The 16,041-nt window shown below is 37.5% G+C and overlaps 1 protein-coding gene across 1 annotated transcript in view; it reads right to left on the reverse strand.

Annotated features, from left to right (window-relative positions):
• LOC306843639 (discoidin, CUB and LCCL domain-containing protein 1-like) overlaps positions 1–16,041 on the reverse strand; it is a 30,831-nt gene that overhangs the window by 3,966 nt on the left and 10,824 nt on the right. Inside the window, exons 6-14 of the mRNA XM_079375228.1 lie at positions 12,796–12,929; positions 10,315–10,355; positions 6,448–6,636; positions 2,893–3,014; positions 2,471–2,627; positions 2,295–2,387; positions 1,984–2,068; positions 1,591–1,637; positions 230–349 (exon numbers count right to left, since the gene is read on the reverse strand). Of these exons, the coding sequence (XP_079231354.1) occupies positions 230–349; positions 1,591–1,637; positions 1,984–2,068; positions 2,295–2,387; positions 2,471–2,627; positions 2,893–3,014; positions 6,448–6,636; positions 10,315–10,355; positions 12,796–12,929 (988 nt within the window). The remainder of the gene's footprint in view (positions 1–229; positions 350–1,590; positions 1,638–1,983; positions 2,069–2,294; positions 2,388–2,470; positions 2,628–2,892; positions 3,015–6,447; positions 6,637–10,314; positions 10,356–12,795; positions 12,930–16,041) is intronic.

Consider the following 16,041-nt stretch of genomic DNA (forward strand, 5'->3'; position numbering starts at 1 on the left):
CATCATTACTCCAGTCTTCAGTGTCACATGATCCTTCAGAAATCATTCAAATATGCTGATTTGCTGTTCAAGGAATATTTAATTTGAATTTTTAATGTTGAAAAGAGTAGTGCTGCCTCATATTTTTGTGTAAAAAGTGATATTTTTTTCTTTGATGATCAGAAATTCAAAAGAACAGCATTTATCTGAAATAGAAATCTGTTAACGTTTTCCAGCAGGAAATCTTTACCTGCCATTGCACTGGTTACCAGGTCCAGCTTCTGGATGGGGTCTTTCTCAGAGCTGTATTTGATGGTGAACTCTGTGGACTGGTGCCTGGCAAACGGCTGTTTTATCTGCCTCCAACAGCCTGTAGACAAGAATCATTCAACTGTCAGCCAGTCTGTGAAAGATGGTTTTATCTGTGTGTGAGTTGAGCAGCTAAGCCTTAAATTATACATGTCTGAAAGGGCAAAACACTACACATATTTAGAAGAAGGGATATGTCAAAGACTAAAAATATTTTGTGCAGACTCTGTGAATTATAAAGGTAAATAAATTCATTCAGATATGAAGTCATGTTTTATTCATCCAAATGTGTGCATTCAATTATTTTAAGGATTTTGTGCCATCCTAAAAGCAATGAAAAAGTTTACCCAAAAAATGAAGATTTTGCTGTCATTTACTCGCCCTGTTCTAAATCTGTAGGACTAATTTCATCAATAGAACACAAAACAAGATATTTACAAAAATGTTCACGCGAACAATGAAAAAATGGAGAACAGTGGCACCAAAAACTAATATCTAAAAGCTTTACATGAAAACCAACCAAAATTATTCATAAATGTTAACAAAAAACAATATCTGTTTCATATGCAAAGCGATCATATGGCTTTAGAAGGACAAATTTAAAACGAAAACAGCAGCTTAAATGTTCTTCCAAACATTCTTCAAAAAAAAGCTTCTTTTTTCATTAAAGCTGCTGTTTGTCCTTCTTTAGCCATATAATAGCTTTGTATATGAAACTGACTTTATCATTTATGAATAACTTTTTTTGTAACACTTTACTTAAAGCCTCTATGTATAATGCACTATACAAGCAGTTTTAATGCATTAATTATGCCTTGCAATGCACCTTATAATGCATTGTACCATCTCATGAATAATTGTAACCACAGTTAATACATTATAACACTTATCAATTCATTGTTACTCTAAGCACTTGAAATTCTGTTATAATTATTTACAACAATATATAATGTATTACAATGCACATCATGAATAGTTACAAAGCATTATACCCTTTAATAACCCTTTATAAATGTATCATACATAAATGCTTTTTGTTACCACTTTTTTTTATCATTAAGTTAACTTCAGAAGATTGCTTTCACGGGCTGCTTTTATGGTGATCTTGTTTTCAGCACCACTGCTCTCTATCTATTCTCGTTGTCTAAAAAAAGTGCAGCGTGAACATTTTTGTAAACATCTTACTTTGTGTTTCACTGAAGAAACCAGTCATAGGTTTATAACAGCTTTGGTGTTTATAACAGGTTTTGAGAATTATTCCTTTAAATGTTACAACCAGTTCGTTAAAAGCAATTGTTTTACCTGTGTGTGTCTCCGCAGAGCCATACGTGTTCTCCTTTGTCTTCTTTCTGTGGGACAGTGAAAAACACCAGCGTCAGAGACACAGGTGGCAAAGTCTAGAGTCTCTCACCACCTTCATCAGTCTTAAACAACAAAAGAAGCCCAACAATTCCCTTGAAACACCTCCATAAGAGGCTTCCATTCATTCGTCCTCATTTCCCCACAATCCCTTCTCCCTGAGCCCTCTCTCGGGGGACTAATGCAGCTGGCGCATCTCCTGACACTGACCTTTGACCCTCAACCCCTTCATCCCCTGCAGCCCTCAATCTCTCCATTCTTTATGAATCTAAACACCGCTGCAATGTGTTGCTGAGGAATCACAACAGGCCACACAGTAGAATAAAACTGACTTACTTGTATAGCATTTTAACCACGCAGATTCCCACAAGGAGCAGGACCACAAGCAGAACGGTTGGCACAATTATTATGACCAGATTAACTGAAAACAAAAGAAAAAGATGAGATATCATAGTAATGATGATGAAAGATAAAAAATCCTTTGCATTTATGTACATGGTCAAGCATATTTGAACCATGAATTTCCAGTGATGAGAAAAGACAAGTTATTTATATATATTTATAAATATTTGTACTTTTGTCCAGTACATCTGTAACTTAATCTGCAATAATTAATGAGTGATTAGCTTGTGTTCTTAAAATCATACCAAGATCAGCCTGAGAGGCCACTGGTTTGGTCATGTCACTGTGAATGGACTGTGTAGGCTGGGCCTCCTGTGTCACCGGAGATGATGAATTCACTGCATAGGGAGAAACAGTGGTTTATTGAACAGTTCTAATGAGAGAAATAAGGTTGTGAAGCCTTTGCGTGTCAGACATGCACCTGGGATGGATTTAACGTAAGGACAGCCCAGTAGCTGCAATCTCATAGCAATTATCCGGTGCCATTGCTGAGGTACGACTCGAATACTTCGCGCTACGATGGAGGGATGGAAGGTGTTGCGTGTTTGGTGGAGGCTGTCATTATTTCCTTCAAAGATCTGAAGTAAAATACAACATTGTAATAATAAAACAAATGTATATACAGCTAAAAAAGCTAAATCTATCTATCTTCCTACAATTGTCAGGGAAAAATGTAAACCAAACATATTATAATTAATTAAAATAAATAAATAATGTAATATTAATGATATAAAATTACATTGTTTCACCCTGGCAATTGTAGGAAATAATAATAATAATAATAATAATAATAATAATTTTTACTGAACATGATTATGTAGTGATTTAAAGACAAAGTCTTACCATTTCATCAGAGTTATTATACTGGACAAATGTTCGCCAGCGACTCCTCTCTTTGTACTCGATCTTGTAGTTTTTTACAAAATATTCAAAGCCTGCGATGGTCAAGCCTGTGGTCAGAATACCTAGGAAAGAAAAACATGTCTCCGAATTATTTCATTAGCAAACTCTCGTTTAGTTCAATGTCTAGTCACACAACATTTAGCCTCAAATGCTCCTGAGGTCATTCTCCTGAGGACCGTGATGCAAGCGCTCAGCCAGCTGAGGAATGCGACAGCATGTAGGCTAAAGACTTCACTTCAGAGTGCGGCCCGTCATCTGCATCACAGTGCAAAACCTGCAGCTGGCATCCTTCGGTTACTAAACACATTCCTGAGGGAAACACTCAAGTGGCATGTTCCCAGCAGACACAGAAAGACCCCAAGGCCTGTTATTACTTTCCAACATTAACTACATCACAGGCGCGAGAAGACACCACTGTGATCATAGCAGCAATTCAAAGTGTGAAGCTGTGAGACTGAAGTGTGATGACTTGAAAGTTGAGAAAGGAAGTTACTCATCATCAAAGAGAAAGCCAGGAAAGCTAAAGAATTAAAAAATTATGCATAATCACTTTTCTTGTGGTTGAAGATGAATATACTGAAAACTAAACAAGCAGTTAAGGTCAATTATAAAACACACAATTGTGGTTCTGACAGGATAAGCAATGCATAACCCATAATTCTCCCATTTCCTACGTGAAAAATTACCACTGGGATGGCACTCGGACGTCTGGTGAAAAGTGTAATTTATTGCCGTTTCAAAGATGGCAGAGAAAAGCAATGCTCTATTGTTTGTTTTGGGAGAATTAGGAGTTGTCTGGAACACAGAATGACTGGAACATTTTGATGTCAGAAGTGGGATATGTCAGTATTACCACCAAAACATTACAGATTTCATAATCTTCAATACAACTGCAAGATGAATCACTAGCTTCAAATGACAATTATTATACATACAGCATATCCAACTACACATATCCTCACATAAAGTGATATACGGTTTGGTATTGGTGAGATTTCTTAATGTTTTTAAGCTCAACAAGGCATTTATTGGATAAAAATACAGTAATGTTGTGAAATATTACAATTTAATTGTATAATAACTGTTTTCTATTTGAATATATTTAATTATGTTGTCATATGATGCTTCAGAAACCATTCCAATATGCCTATTTTCTGCTAAAGAAACATTTCTTATTAATATTTTTTAGCGGAAACCGTAATAAATTTACAGAATTCTCTGATGATTCGAAAGTTCAAACAGCATTTATTTAAAAATGTCAATCTTTTGTAATATTGTAAATGTCTCTATGGTCACTTTTGTTAAATTTAATGTGTTGTTACTGAATGAAAGTATAGATTTCTTTCATTCTTTCCAAACACAAAAATCTTACTGATCCACACTTTTCAACACCGCTGTAGGTAACAGTGATTTTACAATGTTTAAGGGTGATCCTAATATATAACACTAACTAGGGATGGGCGATATGGCCTAAAAAATTTATCACGATAATTTCAGGTATTTATTGCGATAACGATACAAATGACGATAATATATATATATATATATATATATATATATATATATATATTATCGTCATTTGTATCGTTATCGCAATAAATACCTGAAATTATCGTGATAAATTTTTATAGATTAATCTATATATATATATATAGATTAAGTTTTAAAGATTAAGTTTATTTCATATAGTATTATTAATGCAATTAACTTGAAACTTTCTGTACACAGCCAACTTATGGCCATGCTAATTATGATCAACAGCTCATCTCCATTAATTGCTCTTATCAACCATAATAATGCGTTAGGGACGCTTCATATTAAATCATATGCATAGGCTACTGGCACACGTTTACCACGTTGCTGATGACTGAAAGCCTGTGTATGGCTATACTGCTGTGATCTGTTTCAGGCTTGCCATATCATAACATTTTAGAAATTAATTCATTGTAATATCTCAGAAATGGCATATTTAACTTTATTAAAAGTATGGCATCTTTTATGTCAAATTCAAATTGGACGTGTTTCCACTCTTTGTAACCACCATTTTTCTGTACACTTTGCATATTACGGTAGTTTGCTCCTCATCTGATTTTCTGTAACCAAACCAGTTGCAAATTGTGGAGGTAGCTCCTCGCGTAACAACAAGCTCCTCCTCATGGTGCGTTCACACCAGACGCGACTGAAGCGTTAAGCGCGAGTGATTTACATGTTAAGTCAATGCAAAGACGCGAATAGACATCCTGCCGCGCAATTCGCGCGAATGACGCAGCGCGAATTGAGCGTTTAGAGCGAAATTCTATACATATGCTCTCTGTGGCAGTCATACATGTGCGCCTGGCAGAAGCCCCGCCCATGACGCGAATTTGCGTCTGTTGTGCAGTGAATTTCACGCGCGAATGAAGCGCGTAAACCCAAAATGTTCACGCGTCCAACTACGCGCGAATAGCGCGATTTATTCGCGCAAGTCGCGTCCGGTGTGAACGCACTGTCAGCCTCACGTCCGCCTTCCGCCATGCTTGTTTTCACTCCGCACGTGAACAGTGAATCGGGCGCGCACAAAACTACGTCATCAACTAGACTTATCGTTATTATCGTGAGGAGACAAATTTTTATTGTGAGGAGAATTTTCAACGGTATATCGCAAACGATAAGATATCGCCCATCCCTAACACTAACACTATTCTCTTGTGGCTCACTGCTTTCATTTACCCTACTCTCTACAGCAATATTTAAAAATCATGCATTTCATGCCTGTTGACAAAAGCTTTCTCAGAATAAAATGCTGAGTGGTGGCCCCACGGATAAAGAGATGCTTTTTCTCTAGATTTATTTAGCCTCACAAATTTACGCCATCATCACAAAGATAACACAGATTGTTCTTTGAGACAGGCCGGTTTCACTCAGGGTCATCGTGTCCAAAAGCACAGATTCCCTCTGACAGGAGACAAAGTGAGTATTCTCTCGCTCCTCGAGCTGTATGAAATTAACTCGGTTGTGCAGTCTATGCACAGTCGTGCTCAAAATAAACGCATGTCCGGCGTGTTCCTAAATTTAAATGTGCTTTTGTAAGAGGATTTGTATTTGTGATGAATGGACACAGAGAGGGCCTTTCTGTGATTTTATGCAATACCAGGAACTGTTCAAAAGATGCATATACCAGTTAGCGGTCGGGGGACATCGGGGAGGGGGGAATGCTCATGTGCTCTGAGTGTGTAATGCCCGGCAATCAGAGCTGATCACGAGAAAGTCCTTTTGTGAGGATAATTACACCTTCTGGAACCAACTGTGGGTCTTTCCGACATGTTTGCGTGTTTGTTTTGATATGATAGCATTCCATTTCCCCCTGAAATATGAAAAGCTACTAAATGATGCATTGGGAAAGCCAAAACTTGAGGTGTTAAAGAGGAAACTGGCACAGTCAGGTGACCTAGAGATGAACAATCTGGATGAACAAACATGTCCATGAAATCAGGTTATGAAGGTTACAAGTATTACCTGTGATCCTCCTCTTTTCTCCGAGGTCAATCTGGAGCCATTTTGGATGGTTATTGTTAAGGTCATCAGCAACACCTGGTTGGGTGCTGTTAGGAAACCAGTCGACTTCAGACCCGTCAGAAGAGATGCTGTGTGATGACAAGCTTGAAGTAGTGCTCACAAGTTGAAAAACAATCTGTTGGCTGCAATCTGCGAAAGAGAGAACACTGTGGTCAGAAACGCATTTAAAATGAAACATTTACACTACAACTTAAAGTTTGGGGTCTGTAAGTTTTATTTTCAGAGAATTTAATACTTTTATTGATCAAAAGTGACAGTAAAGACTTGAAAATGGTTAAATTCTATTTCAAATAAATGCTGTTCTTTTGAACTTTTTGTTCATCAAAAAGAATCCAGAAAAATGATTCACACTTTCCATGAAATAATTCACACTGCACAACTGTTTTCAACACTGATTAGAAATGAGCACCAAATCAGCACATTAGAATGATTTCTGAAGGATCATGTGACAGTGAAGCCTGGAATAATGATGCTGACATTTCAGCTTTGCATCACAAGAATAAATTATATTTTAAAACACAAAACCAGTATTTTAAATTGTAATATTAATTCACAATATCAATGTATTTTTGTTCAAATAAACACAGGCTTGTTGAGTATAACAGACTTCTTTCAAAAAGATATAAAAATCTTTTGAATGGTAGTGTGTCAGATATCATGCCACACGTGTGACTGGTGAGTGACATATTAATGAATTCCAAATTTACCAAAAAAAAAGAACATCAAAAGAGAGCAATGTTAGTTCTACTCGTGTCTAGTGTTTGCTTTTAACATAATAAAACACATGTGGAGCAAAAACTCATTACGTGTACACTGACTCAACAGGAAGCCCTGAGCTCTTAAAATACCCACCATGTGTACAGTTAAATGGAGACGTATGTGCTATGAACACAACAATATTACAATAAAGGAGGGGGGGGGGCACCCACATCCTTTAAAGAGAGAAAAACAGGGCCAATACATCCTGTTGCTTAGTCCTGATTTGACTAACACTATCATATTCCACACATTTAGCATATGTGGGCAGAGGAAACTCGGGAAGACAAGGAGAATCTCAGCAGGAGGTCAGGAAAGATCCTCGATTGAAGTTTCTGTACACTCGTAAGTACAGTGGGGTTCAAAAGTGTGCAAACTCCAGAGATGATGCTTATGTTGTTTTTAACCAAGGAATCTTCAGTATTTTTCACATCATGATACTTCTTTGTTTTAAATTTTTCTAAATTCTAAAACTGTTTATTTTCAAATAATTCTAAGGATTTTTAATCTCTGAATTTCAACATGGTCTCTGTACTTTAATGTATATGTGTTTGAGTATTTAGTTAGACTTAAAACGCCACAAAAATGCATCTTGATATCTTAGAGGTCTTGTCACATAGGCTACTGTTTGTGAGTGATATCATCTAGCTAGGGGGTTGATGAGGGTAGGATGCTCACTTGATGGTAGCAGTCGTTGCTGGGTGCACGGTTGTGCTTTAAGCTAATTGGATTAATGGGAATCAATTGACATGGATCGACTGATGTCCACACATCTATCAACTCCTGTCATCAGAAACTCATGCAATACATCAACAATGCACACTGAATACAAATCCACTTCTGACCAGAAGAGATTAGGGTCCTAACGATCGGGAAAGGTACTTCCACAAATCTATAACAACAACTGACTAAATCTTGTGCGTATCACTAAAGCAAATAGGGAACAGTCAATGTAGCCAGGTTGTCATTAGGGAACCAAAACTAATAATTCTGTGGCATTGCTGTGAAAACCTGAAAACTTTATTTTTAAGAGTTTAATTAGAAACTTAATTAGTCCAAGCAGTTCATTTTAACTAATTCTAAAAAACATTTTTTTTTGCGATTAAACTTTTTTCAACCTATTATATATTTACAGTTGGGCAAAAAAGTATTTAGTCAGCCACCAATTGTGCAAGTTCTCCCACTTAAAAAGATGAGAGAGGCCTGTAGTTTTCATCATAGGTACACTTCAACTATGAGAGACAGAATGGGGGGAAAGAATCCAGGAAATCACATTGTAGGATTTTTAATGAATTTATTTGCAAATTATGGTGGAAAATAAGAATTTGGTCAATAACAAAAGTTAATCTCAATACTTCGTTATATACCCTTTGTTGGCAATGACAGAGGTTAAACGTTTTCTGTAAGTCTTCACAAGGTTTTCACACACTGTTGCTGGCATTTTGGCCCATTCCTCCATGCAGATCTCCTCTAGAGCAGTGATGTTTTGGGGCTGTCGCTGGGCAACACGGACTTTCAACTCCCTCCAAAGATTTTCTATGGGGTTGAGATCTGGAGACTGGCTAGGCCACTCCAGGACCTTGAAATGCTTCTTACGAAGCCACTGCTTCGTTGCCTGGGCGGTGTGTTTGGGATCATTGTCATGCTGAAAGACCCAGACACGTTTCATCTTCAATGCCCTTGCTGATGGAAGGAGGTTTTCACTCAAAATCTCACGATACATGGCCCCATTCATTCTTTCCTTTACACGGATCAGTCGTCCTGGTCCCTTTGCAGAAAAACAGCCCCAAAGCATGATGTTTCCACCCCATGCTTCACAGTAGGCATGGTGTTCTTTGGCTGCAACTCAGCATTCTTTCTCCTCCAAACACGACGAGTTGAGCTTTTACCAAAAAGTTATATTTTGGTTTCATCTGACCATATGACATTCTCCCAATCCTCTTCTGGATCATCCAAATGCTCTCTAGCAAACTTCAGATGGGCCCGGACATGTACTGGCTTAAGAAGGGGGACACGTCTGGCACTGCACGATTTGAGTCCCTGGCGGCGTAGTGTGTTACTGATGGTAGCCTTTGTTACTTTGGTCCCAGCTCTCTGCAGGTCATTCACTAGGTCCCCCCGTGTGGTTCTGGGATTTTTGCTCACCGTTCTTGTGATCATTTTGACCCCACGGGGTGAGATCTTGCGTGGAGCCCCAGATCGAGGGAGATTATCAGTGGTCTTGCATGTCTTCCATTTTCTAATAATTGCTCCCACAGTTGATTTCTTCACACCAAGCTGCTTGCCTATTGCAGATTCAGTCTTCCCAGCCTGGTGCAGGTCTACAATTTTGTTTCTAGTGTCCTTCGACAGCTCTTTGGTCTTGGCCATAGTGGAGTTTGGAGTGTGACTGTTTGAGGTTGTGAACGGGTGTCTTTTATACTGATTACACAGGTGCCATTAATACAGGTAACGAGTGGAGGACAGAGGAGCCTCTTAAAGAAGAAAAATTTCCTTTTTAAGAAGGAAAAATTAGCCACATTGTTTTGCACAACTATAAAATGTTCTAAAAAACATTTTTTTTAACTAAAAAAAATATTTTTTTAACCATGGAAGGTAAACATTTGGAACACGTGCTGGCACATGTACACATTTGGCAAGCGCTGTGAGAGTTTGATTAATCAGCTTCTGCAAAGCTGCATGGAGCGCGTCAGCACAGGTAAATGGCAACCGGTCTGTGCCAGACTCAAACAACAAGAGAAAAACAAACTAGGGTGATAAGATATTCCCACGCCTTCCATTCACCCTGATAAAGAGCAAACAGTGCTTCCCATATCCGAACTGGTTAAAAAAACCTGTTGGGCCAGCACAAGGTGATTAAACTACTTCCTTTTTTGCAGAGGTGCAAATATACCAGTCAAACAACACTGTAACACACAGTGGCAGCAGGAATAACAGCAGGTGGTGAAAACTAATCATGTCAACTCAGTTCAGGAAATAATAGGATTAATCCTACACCAATGCGTGTGCTCAATTCACATCACCATTGAACCATAAAACAAAAGTCCTTACCGTTTGTCACAAATGTGAAGAGGGTTTCAGACAATGAGCCACTGAAAGACAAGGAAAAACAGATATCAGTGAGCACTGAGCGTTTTAGACACAAAAGATCATTACTACTACAGTGATTAATTAAGGTCCTGTCATGTGAAAGTAACGCCTACAGGGGCCAAAAGGGAGATTCCCCATTGTCAACTCCGTTGTGTTGCCAAATTCAGACGACCTCCCTCACTGCATCCCGCATCTCCCCCTCTGACAGGAGAACTGGGGTACAGCTGGGCCGGTGAAAAGAGCAGTGTACTGGTAATTAGAGAGGAACAAGGCTGGGAAATTTCATCTCTGTCAGGCATTACTTAAAAACCTGTCATTATCAGAGTTCCTGGATGTGATTACTTTTTCATTACTTTTATGGCAGTCAAGCAAACCGTTCCAGAGTTCAGGGTACAAAGTGGTTTACGACAGCGTGAACAAAACCAAAATAGGATACGGCGAGTGGTGTACCAACAACGACAAAATAACAGATAAACATCTGAAGCCTGGGAATATAAGCAATAAGCTGCTGGTGACAGAAATATAATCTAATAAAATCAATCAAGTGCTGATCAGAGTCGCCAGACTGAAATAACCGTTTGCAAAGTGTGTGCAATAAAACATGCGGAAAGTCTGCGATCAAAATGCAAGCAATGTAATTACAGGAACTGATATTGATTGTAGTTATTCAGTTAGGTTAAAGCGGACCCTGAGGACTGTTACATCAACATAATCTCCTTAGAGTGGAGATGATAGATTTAGTTTGACTAATCAATTAGTTTGTGAAATAAATGGCTAATCCACCAATGCAACTTCACATGCATTAATATTGCTTGCCAAGACAAGCAACACTATTACTATTTCTTTAGGTTTTGTTAAAAAATAAAATGAAATCTAGAAAAGTAATAAATAAATGTGTAAATAATAAAAAAACATATAGAAGACCGTTTCAATGACATGGAAGTTCACTAAAAAACTAACAGAACACCCCAGTAACTATATAGCAATGCTCTAGCAAGCAGAAACAATATAACACAATAAAATCCATTCTGAACACCCAATAACTGCATAACACTGCACTCATAAACCAGAACACATTTGACAGCACATGGAAAAGCACCAGAAACCATTCTGAACATCCACTATGTAACGATGCTCTAGCAATCATAGAAATGCACTGAAATCCATTCAGAACACCCAGTATCTTGCTAAACTGGAACCCCTGAACTAGAGATGTTGGAGGCATGGTGGAGAAATGTAGTATCTCACGACACATATGTGAAAAACACAACAGGCTGCTAACAATCTGTGAAACCAGAACTCAGTAAAAGCGGCAGTGGATGAAAAATAAAACCACACACACTATGAAGTTTTAGACTTGGACACTGACTGGCTAGTCGGAGAACTGAGAACTGGCTGAGAGCTTCCGAACCATGTCAGTGAAAGAAGGGTATCAGTAACTGCATAGCAATGCCCTAGTGAACACCCAAAAAAAAAGAACACTGCATCACATTAAATACCAATCAGTAGACCCCAGTAATCGTATAGCAACTCCCTAGAAACAACAAAGCAACACACTAAAATCTATTCACTAACCTATTACAAAGACTGCTGTGAGCTTTCTAGCTCCTTTTAATAGAACAAAATAAACTAGCGCCATGGCCTAGTGAATGCTGGTTAGGTCGAGTATTTCCTCCTCATTATTTCCTGTTTTCTCCATCTACTATTCCCATCAATAACTGGTCGAAAATAAGAGAAAATGATCTTAATCTGCATTTGTTCTGTTAGGCTTCACCAGGTTTTAAATGGATCAAAGTATCTCTGGCTCTAGAGAGCTGCCTTTTGTCCTCCTAATAAATCACTCCTCAATGGACACTTCAAGCACTCCTCAGAGACTAAAACGAGAGGCAATCCCAATTTCTTTCTCAACCTGCCCCCCAATTCCCTGAAGACAAATCTGTGAAACCGCAACAGTCCAGACAGAGCGTCCCTGACATTAGGTAGTACCTGAAGCATCCATCAAGCAACATGAGGCAGGAATCACCACTAAATAACTGCTGTAGTCCTGGAGAACCTACCAAGGTCACATCCAGTCACAGCCGTTAGATGAAGTGCCGGAATAAGACATGTTGCAACTTGTCAGGGGAACTTGTAAGACAGACTATTTCAATTTTTCAAACTGTAACCTAACCGTTTTTCCTGGCAAACTTACAGTAAACACACGTTGACAGAAATCCACTTGAAATGTAAGTCGATGAGGCAAAAGTTGCATACTTGCCCCATAGACTTCAACTGTAAACACGTAAACATCAACATTTTATTCCTTTTTATGTACTGGGAAAGCCCACATGCTGATGTCTGACTCGCGTAAGAATATAAAAGCATGCTCTAGCATAGATAAAAATCTGAGGCTTCAAGCTTCTGTCATAGAGAAAAACCACAGAGACCACTAGAGTAACTCACTCTTTTGACTGGATGCTGTTGGCTCTGACCGCAGGGTAATGACTGAGCCCTCGACGCTCCTCCACTGTGATTGGTCCTCCAAACTGGTCCATGATGACCCCAGCATGCACTGCTGCTTTACACAAAACTGATGTCTGAAATAGAAAGTACAGACAGACAGCACTCAGACCCAATAATGAAGGGACAGATAGAGTAAGGACAGAGATTGGCCTAAGACATAAGTGTTTTTTTTACTCATACACAACAATTAGGGGATTTTTTTGTCTGTTTTACCTTTAGTCTATTATCAAAACCTTCCTTTAAAATGAATCTAAATTTTGTTTATTTGTTTGCTGAATTTTAGACTGATATGGTGATTAAATTAAGTTGACAAAAACAATATTATTAGAACAATACAGATAAAACCAGTTTTCTTCATATTACAGCAATTAACAGAGAAATGGTTGATATAAAAAATTGAATATGTTGTCAAAAAAAAAAACTCAGAATATTATACTATACAATATAAAAAAATAATATTCATACACGCATGCATATAAAAATCATATTTATATAGCCTATATCATAAATACATACACTGTAGGTCAAAAGTTTGAAAATCATGATTTTATTTACAGTCTTGTGCATTTATTTGTTAAGAAACAGTAAAAATAGTCATATTGTGAAATATTACAATTTAAAAACACTTTTCTATTTTAATATATATTAAAATTTAATGTTCCTCTTATTATTTATGTATTATATTTTTTCTTCTCTATGATCAGTCCATAGCATCCCTAAAAGAAACCTGATGAAAGAAAAAAAAAAATTTCTGCCAATAATTTCATGTTGTGAGCACAGTCTCAGCTACCATAAAACACACATATGCACGCTTCTAGCACAGGCATTCAATTCAGTTTGCTCTGGTATTTCATAATTACTAAAACAGACCTCCACTGAACAACTACTGAACAGTAACATGGATTAATTAAAAATTTCTGACTGAGGAGGGCTTTATAATTTCATTGTGAGGCAACAATTACAGTAATTGTGGCAGCCCGTGGAAACGCTTAGCATTCCTTAGCTACCACAGCTAATGATAGTACTTTGTCACAGAAAATGCCTTAGCACGAACAACCTTTCAAAGGCCCTTTTGCTTAACAGGCCAGGTAACAACCATAATGGTATTTGAACACTGCAGTCTTCTGATTTAAATCACATTATGATAATCTGAATTGAGCTTTGACCCTGAGAGCACATGCATGTCCTCTAAATGCAGATGTTTCTTAATATATCCATCTTCAATATATAATTAACTAGCTAATCTGCAACATGCCAAAAACTTAGAAAACTGAATATTTAAATTAATGATCAAGTCATCGGTGCATAGTTCATTGTCTCATAATAAACATTAACCACAGTTTTTACAACTTTTGAATACTTTAAAAGCCTTTTTACTTTGAATCTTAAAGCTGAAGATATAATTAATTACAACAATACTTCCGGAAGCAACCTCACTTAAAAAGCTTGAGCAAAATGATTGACTAGGGCAAAAAGACTGAATAAAAGTGTGTACGGTCTTTGGGGTGGTCCGGTGTTTTACATTGAGCCCATTAGCCACTTGCAAATCATTACTGTGATGAGGTAACAGAAGACATATTGTGTGTTATTATCAGCAGAAACAGCTGCTCTGCATTCAGACAGAGATGCTTCATTAACCTGAACATTTCTCCTCCAGTCAGGGCCGTAAATACAGCCCTAACAACTGCAGTCTCATTGATTTATGATGCATAAAAGTTGTGCTGGCCCATGCAAAACACTACTGCAATGCTACAGTGTGTTTTTAGTGTGTTGGATGACGTGAGGAAAACATAGGTAATTTGCACTTCTAGTTTCAATTAGACTACATCATATTCTTAATAGTAATACTTAACTTCACAAGCACATATCTTTTTGCTGATTTGTTTGCTCTAATGCTTATTTGTTTATTAACTGACTACTGTATTGCTGTCATTCATATGAAGCTTCTTTATGCAAATGTGAAGTCCTCATTTTTAACCGTCCTTAAAAGGACCTTTGTATAATGACTATTTCAGTGGGACAACATAAGCTTGAGACAAGTCTCCTCAATGCAGAACGGGTCACAGCATGAAGGCACAGAGCTTTCAACTTTTTATACAAGAATCAGTGAAACGACCAGGTGACAACAAACACAAACTACCTCTCAAGATTCTGTGGATTTTTTAATAGTTTCATACTCAGCCAGGCTGCATACAGCAAAAAACAATTCAAATAATAATAATTGTAATAAAATTGTGAAATATTATTACTATTTAACAACTGTTTTCTACTTTGATATATTTTAAAATGTAATTTTTTGAAATATCTTTAATGCTATTTTTGACCGGTTTCACGTGTCTTTGCTGAATAAAAGGTATTCATTCACAGAAAAGCTAATTAAAAAATTCATAGCAAAACTAGTAGTAAGCATGTACTGTGTACTATGGGAATTCAGTTTTATTTGCATAAAGAGGAGGGTGGTGCTATATGTATAAATATATTTCATTCATTTGATTCATTCAGTCTCTCAAAGTATTGATGAACCTAGAACTGAGAATAAGATAATGGCAAAATAATGAATAAATGTATGTGTGTGTTGGAGTGACTGCTGAATGGCTTTGGAGGGCAGATCCACACCCTCACTGCGGTGGCATTATCTGTCTGTAATCCCAGAGTCCACTGCTCCACCCCATCTACACAAAAGCCAATGTGAAGTAATCAATCGCTCTAGCTCTTTCTAAAGCCCTCCACACTCGCATATCAAAGCAGACAACAGCAGGGTGGAAATGTGCCCCCTTGTCTTCCATTGTGGGTTAAGACCCTGTTGTGTGAGTGTTGAGCCTGGAGCCGTGTGTCTGTTGTCTTTCTTGAAAACCTGTGATCCGTGATGGGGGTTAGGACAACTTAAAGCAGAAAGCGTTCCTCCTACCATTACTTTAGTCTGTGGAAATGTATCATTAGTAAAATAAAATAAAGAGAGATTTTCTCACAACCAGAATGTGCATTTTTCGGTTTCTTTCTGTGTTACATCTTTTAGTCCATTTCTGTTCTATTCACTTCCTAAATTATATATGCATTTTTGTTATTTTTAACTTCATAATTACAAACAAAAAGTATGTTTCTCATTTGTAGCAACTGATGTAATAATTCTTTGCAAATTATTCACCACATTTTGAATAATAATCTTTCTATGTTTTTAAAAGAAGT

This window comes from Barbus barbus (genome assembly GCF_936440315.1).
Source record: "Barbus barbus genome assembly, chromosome: 24".
NCBI classification, from domain to species: domain Eukaryota; kingdom Metazoa; phylum Chordata; class Actinopteri; order Cypriniformes; family Cyprinidae; genus Barbus; species Barbus barbus.